Source organism: Plecotus auritus (assembly GCF_963455305.1).
Source record: "Plecotus auritus genome assembly, chromosome: 4".
Lineage (NCBI taxonomy): Eukaryota > Metazoa > Chordata > Mammalia > Chiroptera > Vespertilionidae > Plecotus > Plecotus auritus.
The window spans coordinates 15,676,639-15,693,641 of record NC_137775.1 but is presented as its reverse complement, the minus strand read 5'-3'; the positions used below and the strand labels follow the sequence as shown (position 1 = coordinate 15,693,641).

Sequence of the window (17,003 nt, the reverse complement as noted above, 5' to 3'; positions counted from 1 at the left end):
AAGAGCCTGCTAAGAAAAGAGTGTGTTATTAAGTGATAAGCATACTTATAAACAAACAGAAGGGTTTGCAAGCTCTTTCCTTCCCCACGGAGACAGCCCATCCTTTGTGCTCGCACCAGTTCTTTTCTGAAGCTTTCTTACTTGAAGCCAAGCCTGCAAGGAGGTGGATACCTCTTTTCCTAGTCTCTGGATCCATATCACATATCCCATCTCCCACAGTGAAATCAATACTTATTCTGCATGTAGAACTGGAAATAAACTTCTGACCTGCTAAATTAGTTCTCTGGGGGTATAAGTCAGGCTATCTGAAAAAACACTAAAGTAACAAATAAAGAAAAAAACATGCATCTTGGAAAGTCAGTGTTCCTCGTGGCCAAAAGACAGAGAGAAAGAATACACTGGTCTCAGCTGATAACTGCTTCTCCAGCTTTTAACATCTTAATATTACATGCTATTTTACTTTTTAGTTCTCTGCCTACAGATCATTCTCCTGAATGATCTTCTCTTTGGAACATACAAACCTCTAAAAAAAAAAAAAAAAAAACAACAAAAAAAAACCCTGTAACAACTGCCTCTTAATACAGACAGAAACAGATAATTACTTACTTATCTAGTCACCATCTATCAAGCTCCTACAAAATTAAGTGTCAGGCCCTGTGCTAGACTCACAAGCTACAAAGAGGAACCCACAGTCTGGTGAGATCAAACACATTGTGACCTTTCTTGAACTCAAAACCTATCCTTTGCAAATCAAGTAAAAGTATCCACTCTAAAATGGGAGTCCTTTAACCCAACTCTTATTCACTAAAGTAGTGAGGCCATTTTAGGCTAGATAGAGCTTACATAGAATGTGTGTACATCTATAGAAATTATTTTTTAATATGGATACCTTCCTCTTTTTAAAAATCCCTTCATGTATGGCATTGCTGTGCTTCAAGCATAAGCCAAAGGAAATCCTACATTTTTTCTGTTAACCCACCTATTCTTTTTTCCATGCTTAGGTTCTTGCTTGATAACTTAAACAGACCCCTCAACATGTAATTGGTAGATACAAGGATGTTATTTTTACCACAGAAAGCTTTTGACAGGTTAAACTTATAAAATTCAAACTGCAAAGCCCATTGATTTTCCCATAATCTTCCAGGTAAAGTAATGAACAAATCTGAATATCTTCCCACAATGACACTTGTTATACTAAGATAAGGCACTCAGAATGATGATAATATGGACTGCTGTGAATAAAGATGAGGAAAAAATTAATTGCATTATGCTATGTAACCCCCTTGAGTATGAGGGCCACACTTAACTGGTCATTCTACTTTAATTTCCTGCTAGAAAAACGTCTTTAATCCACACCCTCCATAAAGAATTGTTGGCAGTTAGGCTGTCACAGGGCTTCCTTGACCTTTTGCAACTCCCTTAAAGGACCGTAAAACTTTTCCCATTATTGCAGGATTTTTTATTTGAAAGGACCCTGTAGTGCAACCTTCCAGACCCTAATACTTAAGGAATACATTAACGCAGCACAGCCAGTTTGTGTCAAAAGTTTTTCCTAAGTTCCCACAGTACTCTTTCTGCCATGAGCATGACTCGTCCTGCTCAATCTCCAAAACAGCTTTCCCTATTTATTAGTACATTATATTTGTGTGTGTGTGTGTGTGTGTGTGTGTGTGTGTGTGTGTGTGTGTGTGTAGTGGGTGGTCTCCAGAATACAGAGTAAAATTTTCAGTTTTCCTTTAAATGAGCGTAATCCTAAAAGGCTGTAAGCCATAGAAAGCATCCTTCCTGCTTACACCTTACATAGTTTTGCCCTTTCACCCTCCACCTTTTCATTTCTATCTTTCTGAGTCATCAGAATTGAGAGGCGTTGGCGTGGATTAGAAGGAGCCATTCTTGTTTTTCCCCACCTACCTCAAGCCCTTCCTGTTTGAGAATGTTCCCCCAGTCTCATTTATTTCTCACAGTATCCTTTCCCATCACTGACTCCATTATCCCATGTTCTTATTTGATTAAGCTCCTGGAGCTTAAGAAAAGAAGTATTTGGATTCAACTCAAAAAGTACTTAACACCAACTCTGTGCACAACATGGTGCCAGTTACTATGGAATTAGCCACCATGAGGAAGGACTTCCCTGCCTCAACTGCACAGCTGGGAAGCTGTGTGCCAGGCAGCTCCTCACAGCACAGGGGAGGGAGTGGTTAATTCCACGGGGAAATGGGCAGGGCTGCCCAGGGAACATGGCATTAGAGTGGTCCCAGAGAAGGAGTAAGCAAACTCCAGGGAGAAGTGCTCTCAAACCATCCATTTCTCTCATCTCTGCCCCTTTCCAACTGTTTAGGACACCGTGCTCCTAGAGTTCAAAGAAACTCAAATATTCTCCAAGCTCACAAAAGCCCAAGAACTGAGTTTGCACTAGTGAGAAAATGCTACAGTTTTGAGGCTCATGTGGCTTGCTTGCACCCTTCCCTTCTCACAGTGAGCACAGCCTGCCTATGCAGGGGGGTTTAGACACAAGGCCTGAGAGGTCGGTTCCTTTTTTCATGAGACGGTGGTTTTAAAATGACATCAGAAGGTAGGAGAGAAGGGGAAGTTGACGCTGACCAATGTGGTCACGCTGGAAATGTCTCTGTCTGGTACATGGACTTTATATTCATAGATAACATAATGGAAGAATAACACTATATTTAAAATGTAACATTATATTTTACAGTAAGCTGTTTTTAATTAAAAACTGTATGTCCCAACACCATACATCGTTATCACCATGGATCAGGGGTGGGCAAACTTTTTGACTCGAGGGCCACAATGGGTTCTTAAACTGGACCGGAGGGCCGGAACAAAAGCATGGATGGAGTGTTTGTGTGAACTAATATAAATTCAAAGTAAAGGAGCGGAGGGGAGAGCAAGAGAACCGGATAGAACAGCCGGATCCGGCCCGTGGGCTGTAGTTTGCCCACGGCTGCCATAGATGGTGTCATGCATGGTGTCAGGTGGGTACTAGACTTATTGGGGTGACCACTTTGTTATATAAATGTCTAATCACTGTTTTACACCTGAAAGTAATAAAATGTTGTATTTTATTGTCAACTGTACTGGAAAAATAATTTTTTAAAAACTGTATGTTTCATTTGACGACTATCTCTTTGAGCTAAGTTATAACTTCAGGTTCTTTTCAAAGCCTCCATGAGTAATTTAGACTTGTGTATATTCAGAAGAAACGTTTTCAAGTGAAGAGGTCAAAGCAGAGAGTTGAGCAGTGAGATTACTGTACTACATGAACACAGCCTGAGATGACGGCCTTTAAATTAGTCCTCGTGTGTGTTCAACAATCTACGTGGATGGAGCAACAGGTAGTCTGGTTGACTGAAAGCGAACATTCCTGAAGTTGGACCCTGCATTGCCTTCTAACAGACTTGTGATTTCCAATGAGATCTCTCTGTTAGTTAAGTTCCACATTTATCAAAAGTGAGATTAATATTACACTAATATTACCTATTTTACTACCTTGAAATCAAACAAACAGATATAAATGTGCTTAGTTAACAACCACACAAATGAAATTTGTTTAGAAATCAGTCTTATTAATTTATAGGCACCACAATAGATGATCATTATGAACATCAATTATCTTGTTAAATTCTGATGTTGATGTGGCTTAAGAGTTATAAAGACAAAAATAGATTCACAAAGAGACATTGCTAGAAATGTTGTGTTCAGGGTGGGGGGGTGCGGAAAGAGCATTAAAAATCATTTACAATCCCCCCACCACACACACACACACACACACACACACACACACACTGGGACAAACTTCCATCTTGTAAATTTGAAATACACAAATTTTAGAATGGCTTACCAAAACACTGTTACACAGGCATGTTTACACACACATTCCAGCATCTTCTCACTATCTGAAATATTGAAAATGCTATGGCTGCACCACTGAAGCAGACAAAGATGGTTAAGCTAAATGGAGTACTAGAGGAATATAGATATTTTTAAAACCACTAGTCAGCTCTCAGTGGGCTCAAAAGAGCCCACACACACTCTCCACAAACTTGCCTGCCTTTCTGTTCATGGAAGACCGCATCTTCCTGAACACTCATCACAGTTTCTCCCTAAAGGTGAACCTTTGCACAAAAACCATATTTAAGTGTTCCTCGCATAGTTAAAATGGGATTGAAATTCTCAATTTCTTCATGATTCCTGAACAACAATTCTTAGTTTGAATAATAACATAATGACATGCTATGGTGAAGAAAGAAGGGTCACAGAATTTTCTAGAGAGCTCTGCTTTCTCAGTGAGGCTCACCCTGACCACCCCATTTAAAATAGTGCTTCCTCCCTGAGCTCTTGATCCCCCTCACCTGCTCTACTTGCCCCCAGGACTTAGTAGCTTCAACACGTATAACTTACTATGACTGCATTTGCTGTTTGCTTACTAGCTGTCTCCCTCCACTAGAATGTAAGCTCCGCAGAGGCAGAGGTTTCTGTAGGCTGTTTCACTGATATATTCGTTGCATTAAAAGCCATGCATGGCACCCCCTCAGCAGGTAATCCATAGAATGTGTTTGCTGAATGAAATAATTACTGTTCCACTTTTCTTTTTCAAAATGAGTTCCTTCCTGATTGCATATGAAAGTAATATATGCTCATTGTTTAAAAAAAAGATGACAATCCCAAAAGGCTTAATGAAGAAAAAAATCAAATTGCCTCATATCTCATTATTTAGTGACAGCACTGGTATCATCCTGGTGCATATACTTCCAGAATTTTTTCAGTGTTCACATAAGCAAGTTTATCACATACATATCTTACACATACATATTTCGAAGCTAAGTCATATTTATTTTCTATCATTTCATTATATCTTCAAAATACAATCTTTTTCAGACCAAGGTAATTCTAAATTTTAAATGAAAGCTTTGAAAAAAATTTTTCTCGAAAGCTAATATTTCAGGGTAAAATACTATGTAAAATATACGCAGCCAAAGGCCAAATGCAATGACAAAAGTAAGGGACATGGCTGAGAACCGAAACCATTCACAACCCTTTCCGGAGTTAAATTGGGTAAAGTTAATGTACAGGTAAGATGCAGTAGGAACACACAAGACTGTGTACCCCTTAAAAAGTTCCAGTAATGTCTTTTTTCCTTCTGTTTCATTAATTTAAAGAAAAACGCTTTGGGATATCCCTTAATCCCTCTTTTGAATGGATTTAATTTTTATCATTTTTTTTTCTTTCAGAAAAGGGGGGAAATTATTGAGCCTTTCAAGCTCTGATTTGTTTTCTAAGTTCTCTTCAGTACTTTCTTTTCCTTTGAAGAAAATTAATCATTTTAGTGTTTCGCCAAGCACAAAATTCAATTGAAATTACAGTAGTGAAAATTTCAAGGTTGTTTTGAGGTTCTTCTGGGTCATATAGTTTAAAATATTCCCAACCAAATAAAAAATAACTTCAGAGAGAAAAGACATTGAAATATTTTTGTTCAGCAAATGATGTACATTGGTATTAACCTATAATTAAGTTAATCAAAGTGAAATTATTGATTTGAATGCATTTACCTTTTATAAATTCCTTTTGTAAAAATAAGAAATTCTCTTACTGTATTTATTTACTATTACATAAACTGAATAGAAAAAAAGAGACACAATAAAAATGATATATAAAATATATTCAACAGACTTATGTTATCAGATTTAAAAAGTTCAATATAAGAGTGTACATATAATATTAATTTTAAAAATATATGAACAGAAAAACATGGTAAGGGGAATATACCAAAATTTTAACAGTAGTTCTTTCTTGGTAGTGTTATTATAGATTATTTTTATTTTCTTCTCTGACCATTATTGTGTCTTCCAAATTTCTAAAATAAAGACTTTTATACATAAAAATAGCATAAGCATGTGTTGAGTACATACTGTTTAAAGCACTTTAATGAGAATTAGCTCATGTGGTTCTCCACACTGGGGAAGTCATTACTATCTTCATTTTAAACGTGAGGAAACTGAGGATGATCAATATGAAATGGTTTGGCTAAAGCAACCAGGTTAGCAAGTGACAGAGATGTGACTAGAACCCATTTCATCTGATCTCATTAATTTGCATACCTCAGCAAATATCTGTTGAAAAAAGACTCAGTCTTTATTCAACTAATTTTTAGTAGCTCTACTACATCCTTCACTCTGCCAGATAATAGAGAAATAGTGCCAAATAAGACTAAACATATGATGGACATAGTAGGGAAACACAAAATTGTGTGACCTAATTGTACAAATTAAATACATGCATATTAAAGGAAGTCTAAAAATAGGAGTCAACATATGATATATTCAAATAAGTATTATAAACAAAAATGCTATAAAATGTAGGAGTTATTGAATTTGGGAGCAATTAAGAGCGACTTCACAGAAGCCATAGAACACATATTGGGCCTTAATATTTGCAAGGGAGTTATACAAGTAAGATTTATACATCCAAATGTGGATGGGCATCATCCAATCCAATGAAGTCCTGAATAGAAGAAAAGGTTGAGTAAGGGAGAATTTGCTCTCTCTGCCTGTCTTAGAACTAGAGCCTTGGTCTTCTGGTGCCTTTAGACTCAAACGACATCACCAGATGTCCTGTTTCTCAGGCCTTTAGACTTGAAAAAGAACTATACTATTGGCTCTCCTGGGTTTCCAGCTTGCTGACTGCAGATCTTGGGACTTCTTAGTCTCCATCATAGCTTGAGCTAATTCCTTATAGTAGATAAATATATATCCTATTGGATCTATTTCTCTGGAGCACCCTAATACACTGAGATATGTCATTTTTGTGGTTTATAGAGGGTTTTTTGTTTTCTGGTATATTTTGAGGATTTAATATCTTTGGTGTTTCTGAATGTCATTACAAGGTACCTGGATACCTTTTCTTCTTCTTCTTCTTCTTAGTATTTGGTAGGATTTCTAAATTTGAGACTAATCAATTCTGAAAATTTTTCAGGTATTATTTCTTTGAATATTATTTTCTATCCTTTCTTCTATTATTTCATTGGAAAATTCAAAGTAGACATATGAGATAAATACTCTCATTCTATTGACCATGTCTTTCAACCTTTCTTCCGTATTTCCCATCTTTTTGTCCCTCTGTACTGCATTGTGTAGAATGTCTTCAGATCTATCTTCCTGTTCACTAGTTCTCTCTTCATCTGTGTCTAATCTGCTCCATAGGTATACATCAAGTTTATATTTCTAATTATATTTTTCATTTCTAGACAATTTGGCTCTTTTTCAAGTCTACCTCATTGTATTATAGTTTCTAATTCTTTAGTCATACATAATTAAAATACCCTCACTTATTTTTTCCAAGTATATTAAGCCTACGTTTTTAAATTTCATATAATTCCAACATGTGAATTCTTTATAGTCTGATTCTCTTATTTATTGTTTCTGTAAAATCTCTCTTGTGGTAGCTTATTTCCTTGCATTTTTAAAAAATATATTTTGGGTTGCGAGCTTATTTTTTTTAAACTTCCTTGAAGTTACTTGAGATCTGAGATAAAGTGTTTTCATCTACATGAGCTCTGATTTTGCCTCTACTGGGTGTCTGGGGCCACTACCAAATTGGTTAGCTTTAAATTCTTAACATGAAATTCTCCAGACTACACAGACTGTAGTTTCAAACATTTGAGATTCTACCTCTGGTAATAAATGATGAGTAGAGTTTTTTTCCACCCAAGGCAAGGCCAAAATAGCAAAAAAAAAACCCAAAAACCTTGCTGTTTTTCTTTGAAGGTTAGGGTTTTGCCATATTATCCTTTGCTGAATATGTCACTCTTCAGCATTCTGTGTCTTATGCTGATTCCCTATCTTAAGTGGGTCCTAAGTTTCTTCCCTTGTCCCAAGAACATGACTCTTTAAGACTGCAGTTCTGAGACACTAGGGAACTCAGGGAAGCCTCTGAATATAGCACTCACCTGCCTCTAGATTTTGGATTTCTTATTGTCCTGGGTTTATGCAGTATTCTCTTAGTTACTTGCCAATACAGACATTCATTTTAAAAGTTTTGAAAATACGTTATCCTGCATTTTAGTGTGTTGTGTACTAAAGTTCTTAAAGGACATTAAGTTTCCCATAGTACCAGGAAAGGAAGTTCTAGCTAGGTTCAATACTTTTTTATCCAAGACTTAAGATATCCATTTCCTTGAGTCACAGAAAACAATGTGCAATAATGTAACTGCGTTGTTCTTCAACAGAACTTACTTCAACTCACAGAGCCCCATTTTTCCTTCATAGCAAAAAGCAGTCTTGTGATTCAAAAAATCATTCACTTCCACATTAATCCACAAGAGTCATTCCTCCATGTAGAGTACGGCCTACAATTAGGGTGCAATATTACATGCTGCCCTGACATCTAGTAAAATTGGGAGTGCTTCAAACATTCCCTCTCCAGCCCAGCCAGTGTGGCTCAGGGGTTGAGCATTGACCTATAAACCAGGAAGTCAAGGTTCAATTCCCAGTTAGGATACATGCCAGGGTTGTGGGCTTGAACCCCAGTAGGTGTGCAGGAGGCAGCCGATCAATGATTCTCTCTTATTATTGATGTTTCTATCTTTGTCTCTCTCTCTCTCTCTCTCTCTCTCTTTCTCTCTCTCTCTCTCCCCTTTCCTCTCCAAAATCAATCAAAATACATTTTAAAAAGCATATATCTTAATAATAATAATAATAATAATAATAATAAAAGTTCCCTCTTTGTTCTCCTATGAATAACTTACCCTAGCTAAATAACCCCTTTTGTATCCAAGGCGTCAGGCACAGTCCCTGCTTATTTCTGAGCTGTGGTTTTCAGTTCCATGCCAGCCTGTGGAATTATTCTTGTAGGAGCCAGGAGGCACCACACCCTCTTGTTACTATGCAATTTGCCTTCCACAGCCCTTGGTTATTTACGCTGCTCCTGAGTACAATCCCCAAGTGGCCCTGCATGATCGATGTCTTTCCTGGGCTGTGAATATTTGTGGCTAATAAACTGCTGTCAATCTCATCTGTCCAGTGTCAAGTGTTGTGTGTTTAGCCAACTCCGTATCCCCAGGGCAGGAATCTCTTCCTTACCAACAGGGTGAATAGGGGCCAATAAAAATCACTGGTGTCACAAACCACATGACACGCCCAGCCATGAACAAGGACACCTGGTCAGCTTTAATTAACAGCCCTTGGCTAACTTAACAGGTTTTGCGCTATGGTGAAGGCTGCCTGAGATGGAACCACTAATTGCTGTGCAGGCTTGAGCTATGTCCTGTGTGGTATTCTGTTGTCTTTGTCAGCCATTGCTATCTCCTTCCACCCTAAAACCCTCGTGTCCCCAAGACAAGAATGGTTGTTATTTGATATTCCCTGGCCTAACCTGGTGCTGTCAGGAGTAGCCTGTGTTTGCCAAGTGGTCTCTGAGGCTCACACATGCAAAGGCAGTGAAAACACAGTGACTTAACCAGTCAGAGCTTCAGTCCTGCTCACCGAGGGTTAGGTTAGGTCACTGCATCTAGCCTGGTGACCATCCCTGGCTGCCTGGGGAAGCTGTACAGACATTGTTTGTAACTGTGCCCCTTTGGGAACAGGCCCAGAGGCAGTTCTTTGTGAGGCTAATGGGGAAAAAAAGGAGACCGCCACCCCATCAAGAATTAAGCATGACATCCCAGTTGTTGCTTTTCACGCAAGGGTAGTGACCTTGCTGATCTCTGCTGCCGCTTCCCTTGCTGCTCTTGCTTGCGTTCTCCTGACCCCCGAGGTGCACATCCATGGTGGCCTGTGGCCCAGGGGCTGATGGAAACAAAAAGGGTAGGGGGAGGAAGGAGCATTTGGTACTCAACTGCTCTCCGAAGGCGAATTCCACAGTCAATGCACCTAAGCTTTGCTCAGTACGGCTGCTTCCCTGCCCACTAACGTGCTAACCTTGCCATCGTTTGTCTGAGGCCTCCACCCAAGCCATAGACAAAATGAGTTACTGAGTGTGGACCCTGACCCCGGAAGACTGGCATTCCCTCGAGGAAGAGGCTGCCACCTGCAAGAGGGGCTACGAAGCTCCCGAACCTTTCCCCATAAACACAAGCACGGGTGATTGTGCAGACAGAGACTGAAAGCTGCCACTCTGGCTAGTAAGCTCTAAATACGCGCAGGGATTTGTGCAGAGAGGGGGAATAAAAGGAAGACTATATGACAGAAAAGGTGGGTCCGTAGCGGGAGGATGGTTTTGATTCGTCAAGGCTGGTGGTGGGCCCGCACTCTTCCTTTGCACCACTCTGCTATCTACGCCTCTGTTGCAACAAAGATCCTGATCTTCAGGATTACAGGGGAACGCCCATGGCACCTGGTGGCACCAGGAAGAGGTTAATTAAAACATGGCTTAGGCTCAGGGTCTTTAAACTTTATAAATCAGCCATTGGTAAGGGAGGGACCCCTAACTCTGATAATATTGATCTGAGGTTCTCTGAGGAAGAAACTTATAAATATGATAGCAGTAGAAAGACCCCCTCCCCCTCCCCCCCCCAAGTATATCTAGTGACCAAAAACAATAGCAAGATAAAATATAAAAAGAAAGAAGGCTGGATATAAGGAGGGAAAACCAACAAATAACACTTTAAACAAATACTCATAATTTGACCTAATTGGAAATCCAAAATTTACTAAAATAATTTATACAGCAAACAAAGAAAGAATACTGATTGTCTCTTGTGCATCTACAACATAGGCTCTGAATTAATTTGAATATCTGCTAAAATCCACCAACTGTCAAACCACCATGGCCTTAACCAATACTAGGGCTAAAATTACTGTTATATCAGGGATCCTACCATATTTAAAAGTGGCATTCTCCATAATGGAAACTACTGAATAGAGGACAAATAGGTATGCCTTACTTTTTTTTTTTAATATATTTTATTTATTTTTTACAGAGAGGAAGGGAGAGGGTAGAGAGCTAGAAACATCGATGAGAGAGAAACATCGATCAGCTACCTCCTGCACATGCCCCATCGGGGATGTGCCCGCAACCAAGGTACATGCCCTTGACCGGAATCGAACCTGGGACCCCTCAGTCTGCAGGCCGATGTTCTATCCACTGAACCAAACCGGCCTGAGCGGTATGCCTTACTTTAACTGTCAGAACGCTTCTTGCTTAAATTACCCATGGTTATAGCACTCATTGCCCTAAAATATCCTATAGTGGGCATGGACGCGCTGACCCAATAAAAAATAAATAATTAAATTAAGTCTTTGACACATTTTTGGCTTGACAAAATGATATGACACTCCCCCTTCTCTCATTAAAATAGGCTAAACTAGTAACATGACTCAGTGTAATTTAAAACAGGTTCTTCAAGGATTAAAAAGTGTTATATAACATGCAATGTGTAAAGGGTAATTAACCCTACTGTTTCTACAGCCCAAGTGGGCCTGTTCTTAAACAAATCAGTGGTGTCCCATAGTGAACTGCTGCAACCTAACACCATGGTCCTATCCCATACGGGCTTTACACCCAACAACTTAATTACTGAAGTTGCTGATTCCATCCAATGAACAACTGGTAAATATTTTGCTGCTACAAATTTGTCTCATATGCTCTGTTCAATGCCTATTTTCAATCACCTCTCAGGCACAATTTGCCTTTATTACTCAAGGTACACACACAAGGCTATCCTTGGAATCCGAGGGTCAGCACAATTGGCACACTTCAATCAACAACTGGCCTCATCTGTATATTATTACAAATTCTCAGGCCATTGCCTAAGAGCTGCCCACTTTAGGGTAAAGAACGCTGGGAATCTCTAGCTTTACAGATATCCAAAATATAAATCAAGGTAACGGATTTCTCTATACATGGTATGGCCACAACACATGGCCTCTCTAGGATACCCTGCATCCCTTTTGGAGTTCTAGACACTACTAATAGTGACCAATGTGCTCATTTTACTTCTCAGAATGTGTGGTGCTGGCTCTTGAAGAAGGCATTCAATCAAACTTCTATCTCCCCTGGAGGCCCCAGGCAGCCAGTACCAAGCAGTGCCTACCTCCTGGGGATACCCACTTCCTACAGCAATGTCACACAGATCTCTCAATTGCCTTTACTGGCTGTAAATTGGGACACTTCTAAAGTTTATATATTTTTTAATGTATTTTTATTGATTCAGAGAGGAAGAGAGAGGGAGAGAGAGATAGAAACATCAATGATGAGAGAAAATTATTGATCAGCTGCCTTCTGCATGCCCCCTATTGGGGATCAAGCCGGCAACCAGGCGTATGCCCTTGACTGGAATCGAACCTGGGACCCCTCAGTCCATAGCCTGACACTTTATACACTGAGCCAAACCAGCTAGGGCTACAGTTCATATTTTTGACAACCATCTCTCCTTGTAGCCCTCACCCTCCTGGTCAAGTGCCTACTTTGCACCCTAAAAGTCTCAGTCATCTCAGTTTAAACTGATGTTTCAAGGGGTCAGCTGTGGCAGAAGGCCACACATTAAGGATTATGTGGTACCTTGACATTTGATAAAATAAGCCTTGAATACCCCAACTTTTCCCCTCTTGGATAAGGTCCCTTAGCAAACAACCCTCCTCACCAAAGTCACCAGGCCGAGTTCCTGCTCATCCCTGAGTAGCAGGTTCAGTTCCCTGCCTGTATGCAGAGTTATTTAAACAAACCAATCGTATTCTCCCACAGGAACCAAGACATGCCCCACCCTCTTAATACTAAAGTCTGTTTCCCATAGCCCTGGTTGTTCCCAACTGCAGCCCGTGCTTGGCCCTGCATGGGGTCCTCCTCCCCAAGGCTGTAGGTATACATGACTAATAAATGGCTGTCAATCTCATCTGATCTCACCTGTCCAGTGACAGGTGTCATGCCTCCTCATAACCCTAGGCTGCAAATTCCTCCTTCATCAATGAGGCAAATAGGAGGCAATTATAACATCCTACTACCAGTACTCCTTACCTTTTTCTCCTGAAAGGGAGCTTCAGTATAAGGAGGACAAGCATTAGGTTTACATATGTCCTGTGTCCAGTGAGATGCAATGAGGGCTGTTCCGTTTCATCTTCATGCACTGGGATTCACAGCTATTGTTTCACGTATAATCTCAGGTATGTGCATCTGCATCTTATTTGTTACAACCCTAGAATATTTAGGGTCCATGGTCTATTTAAACCACTCTTTGCTCTTGTTGGGGTCATTTCAGTCACCTGCTGGCACTCCTTTGAGGGCCTGGGAGCCCCCGAGGCATCCATCACTCAGGCCCATATGCCAAGGACTTCTCCTCACCATTGCTTCTCTATCTTCCTAGTGCTGTATCAGACATGCAGCTTCTTTAAGATGCTCATTTTCCTGGGAATTAAGGCATAGTCCTCTCTACACTTGAATTTCCTAATCGCATTCAAAGTTCTAGTATTTACTTTCCCTCTGGTTCAATCCAATGAACCTGGGTCCTGGGCACCTTCCCAGAGACTCAAACAAAGCTTGGGCCTCATCACAGGTTGAATTCTACTCCCACCAGCTAGTCAATGACTCAGTTCCCTCCCAGAAACATAAAACTAACTCTTAGTTGATAATGAAAATATTCATCATCTATACACATTTTAAAAGCTACTTTTAATAGAGCCCTTACTTAGCTAAGTAGTACCCTTATTTTAGATACATTATTTTTTTATTTAATCCTTACCACAAATGTCAGAGACACAAGGTAGGGGGGATTTTCTCCATAATTCAAGTGAGATGACAAATTAAGTCTTCTAGGTATTAGGAACATGCTCTTAAATTAGGATTTAAGACCTTCTACGTGTGATTTCAAGACATGGGATTTTAATCATTTCATTACATGGCCTCTCTTCTAGAGTCATAGACACTTATAAATTTATTTTTTTTTTTTTTTTTTTTTTTTTTTTTTTTTTTTTTTTTTTTTTTTTTTTTTTTTTTCAAATTTTTATTAAGGTATTATATGTGTACATATCTTACCATTGCCCCCCACCCCCACCCCACTCCCATACATGCCCTCACCCCCCAATGTTTTGCATCCGTTGGTTACTCTTATATACATGCATACAAGTCCTTCAGTTGATCTCTTATTTCCCCCACCTCTCCCTAACCTTACCACTGTAATTTGACAGTCTGTTTGATGCTTTACTGCCTCTGTAACTATCTTTTTGTTCATCAGTTTATAATGTTTTTCATTATCCCCAAATGAGTGGGATCATGTGGTATTTTTCTTTCATTGACTGGCTTATTTCACTTAGCATAATGTTCTCTAATTCCATCCAAGTGCCTACAAATGGTAGTAATTCCTTCTTTTTTACGGCAGCATAGTATTCCATTGTGTAGATGTACCATAGTTTTCTGATCCAGTCATCTGCTGATGGGCACCTAGGCTGTTTCCAAATCTTAGCTATTGTAAATTGTGCTGCTATGAACATAGGGGTGCATATATCCTTTCTGATTGGTGTTTCTGGTTTCTTAGGATATATTCCTAGGAGTGGGATTACTGGGTCAAATGGGAGTTCCATTTTCAGTTTTTTGAGGAAACTCCATACTGTTCTCCACAGTGGCTGCACCAGTCTGCATTCCCACCAGCAGTGCACGAGGGTTCCTTTTTCTCCGCATCCTCGCCAACACTTGTCGTTTGTTGATTTGTTGATGATAGCCATTCTGACAGGTGTGAGATGGTATCGCATTGTTGTTTTGATTTGCATCTCTCGGATAATTAGTGACTTTGAGCATGTTTTCATGTGTCTCTTGGCCTTCCTTCTGTCTTCTTTCGAAAAGCTTCTATTTAGGTCCGTTGCCCATTTTTTTATTGGATCATTTATCTTCCTTTTATTAAGTTGTATAAGCTGCCTGTAGATGTTGGAAATTAAACCTTTATCAGTGATACCATTTGCAAATATGTTCTCCCATACAGTGGGGTTTCTTGTTGTTTTGTTGATGGTTTCTTTTGCTGTGAAAAAGCTTTTTATTTTGATGTAGTCCCATTTGTTTATTTTCTGTTTGGCTTCCATTGCCCTAGGGGCAGTATCACTGAAAAAGTTCTTTTGGCAAATGTCTGAGATTTTGCTGCCTGTGGATTCCTCTAGTATTTTTATGGTTTCCCGTCTTATATTTAAGTCCTGTACCCATTTTGAGTTTATTTTTGTGTATGGTGTAAGTTGGTGATCTAGTTTCATTTTTTTGCATGTATCTGTCCAATTTTCCCAACACCATTTATTAAAGAGACTGTCTTGACTCCATTGTATGCTCATGCCTCCTTTGTCAAATATTAAGTGCGCATATTGGTTTGGGTCGATATCTGGATTCTCTATTCTGTTCCATTGATCTATATGTCTGTTCTTGTGCCAGTACCAGGCTGTTTTGATGACAGTGGCTTTGTAATACAGCTTGAAATCTGGTATTGAGATCCCTCCTACTTTATTCTTCTTTCTCAGGATTGCTGTGGCTATTCGGGGTCTTTTTTTATTCCAGATGAATTTTTGGAGAGTTCTTTCTAGGTCTGTGAAATACGCCGTTGGTATTTTAATGGGGAGTGCATTGAATCTATAGATTGCTTTGGGTAGTATGGACATTTTAATGATGTTGATTCTACCAATCCATGAACATGGTATGTTCTTCCATCTGTTTACATCTTCCTCTATCTCTTTTTTCAGTGTGCTGTAGTTTTCCGCATATAGGTCTTTTACCTCCTTGGTTAGGTTTATTCCTAAGTATCTTAATTTTTTTGGTGCGATGGAAAATGGGATTGCTTTTTTAGTCTCTCTTTCTGTAAGTTCATTGTTGGTGTATAGAAATGCCATAGATTTCTTGGTGTTAATTTTGTATCCTGCTACATTGCCGAATTCATTTATTAAGTCTGTTAGTTTTTTGATGGAGTCTTTCGGGTTTTTTATGTACAATATCATGTCATCTGCAAATAAGGACAGCTTTACTTCTTCTTTTCCAATTTGGATGCCTTTTATTTCTTCTTCTTGTCTAATTGCAGTGGCTAATACTTCCAGTACTATGTCAAACAGGAGTGGTGAGAGTGGGCATCCCTGTCTTGTTCCTGTTCTTAGGGGAAATGGTTTTAGTTTTTGCCCATTGAGTATGATGTTAGCTGTGGGTTTATCATATATAGCTTTTATGATGTTGAGGTATGATCCTTCTATTCCCACCTTGTTGAGAGTTTTTATCAAGAAAGGGTGTTGGATTTTGTCAAATGCTTTTTCTGCATCAATTGATATGACTATGTGATTTTTATCTCTCAATTTGTTTATGTGATGTATCACATTTATTGATTTGCGGATATTGAACCATCCTTGCATTCCTGGGATAAACCCTACTTGGTCATGGTGTATGATCTTTCTGATGTACTGCTGGATCCTATTTGCTAGAATTTTGTTGAGGATTTTGGCATCTACATTCATGAGGGATATTGGCCTGTAATTCTCTTTCATTGTGTTGTCTTTATCTGGTTTTGGTATTAGGGTGATGCTGGCTTCATAGAAGGAGCTTGGAAGTGTTCCTTCCTCTTGAATTTTTTGGAATAGTCTGAGGGGGATAGGTTTTAGTTCTTCCTTGAATGTTTGGTAGAACTCTCCTGTGAAGCCATCTGGCCCCGGGCTTTTGTTTGCCGGAAGCTCTTTGATGACTGCTTCAATTTCTTCCATAGTTACTGGCATGTTGAGCTGTTTAGATTCTTCCTGATTGAGTTTTGGAAGGTTATATTTTTCTAGGAATATGTCCATTTCCTCCAGGTTGTCCAGTTTGTTGGAATAGAGTTGTTCGTAGTATTTTTTAACAATCCTTTGTATTTCGGCGGGATCTGTTGTTATTTCACCTCTTTCATTTCTGATCTTGTTTATTTGGGTCCTCTCCCTTTGCTTCTTGGTGAGCCTGGCTAGAGGTTCATCAATCTTGTTTATCCTTTCAAAGAACCAGCTCTTGGTTTTGTTGATCTTTTGTATTGTTTCTTTGGTCTCTATGTCGTTTATCTGTGCTCTGATCTTTATTATTTC

At 39.3% G+C, this 17,003-nt stretch overlaps 1 protein-coding gene across 1 annotated transcript in view; it reads right to left on the bottom strand.

Annotated features, from left to right (window-relative positions):
• The window catches only part of PKIB (cAMP-dependent protein kinase inhibitor beta), an 89,622-nt gene that overhangs the window by 10,108 nt on the left and 62,511 nt on the right, over positions 1 to 17,003 (bottom strand). Inside the window, exon 2 of the mRNA XM_080666230.1 lies at positions 9,705 to 9,797. Coding sequence (XP_080522356.1) covers positions 9,705 to 9,777 — 73 coding nt within the window. The 5' untranslated portion in view covers positions 9,778 to 9,797. The remainder of the gene's footprint in view (positions 1 to 9,704; positions 9,798 to 17,003) is intronic.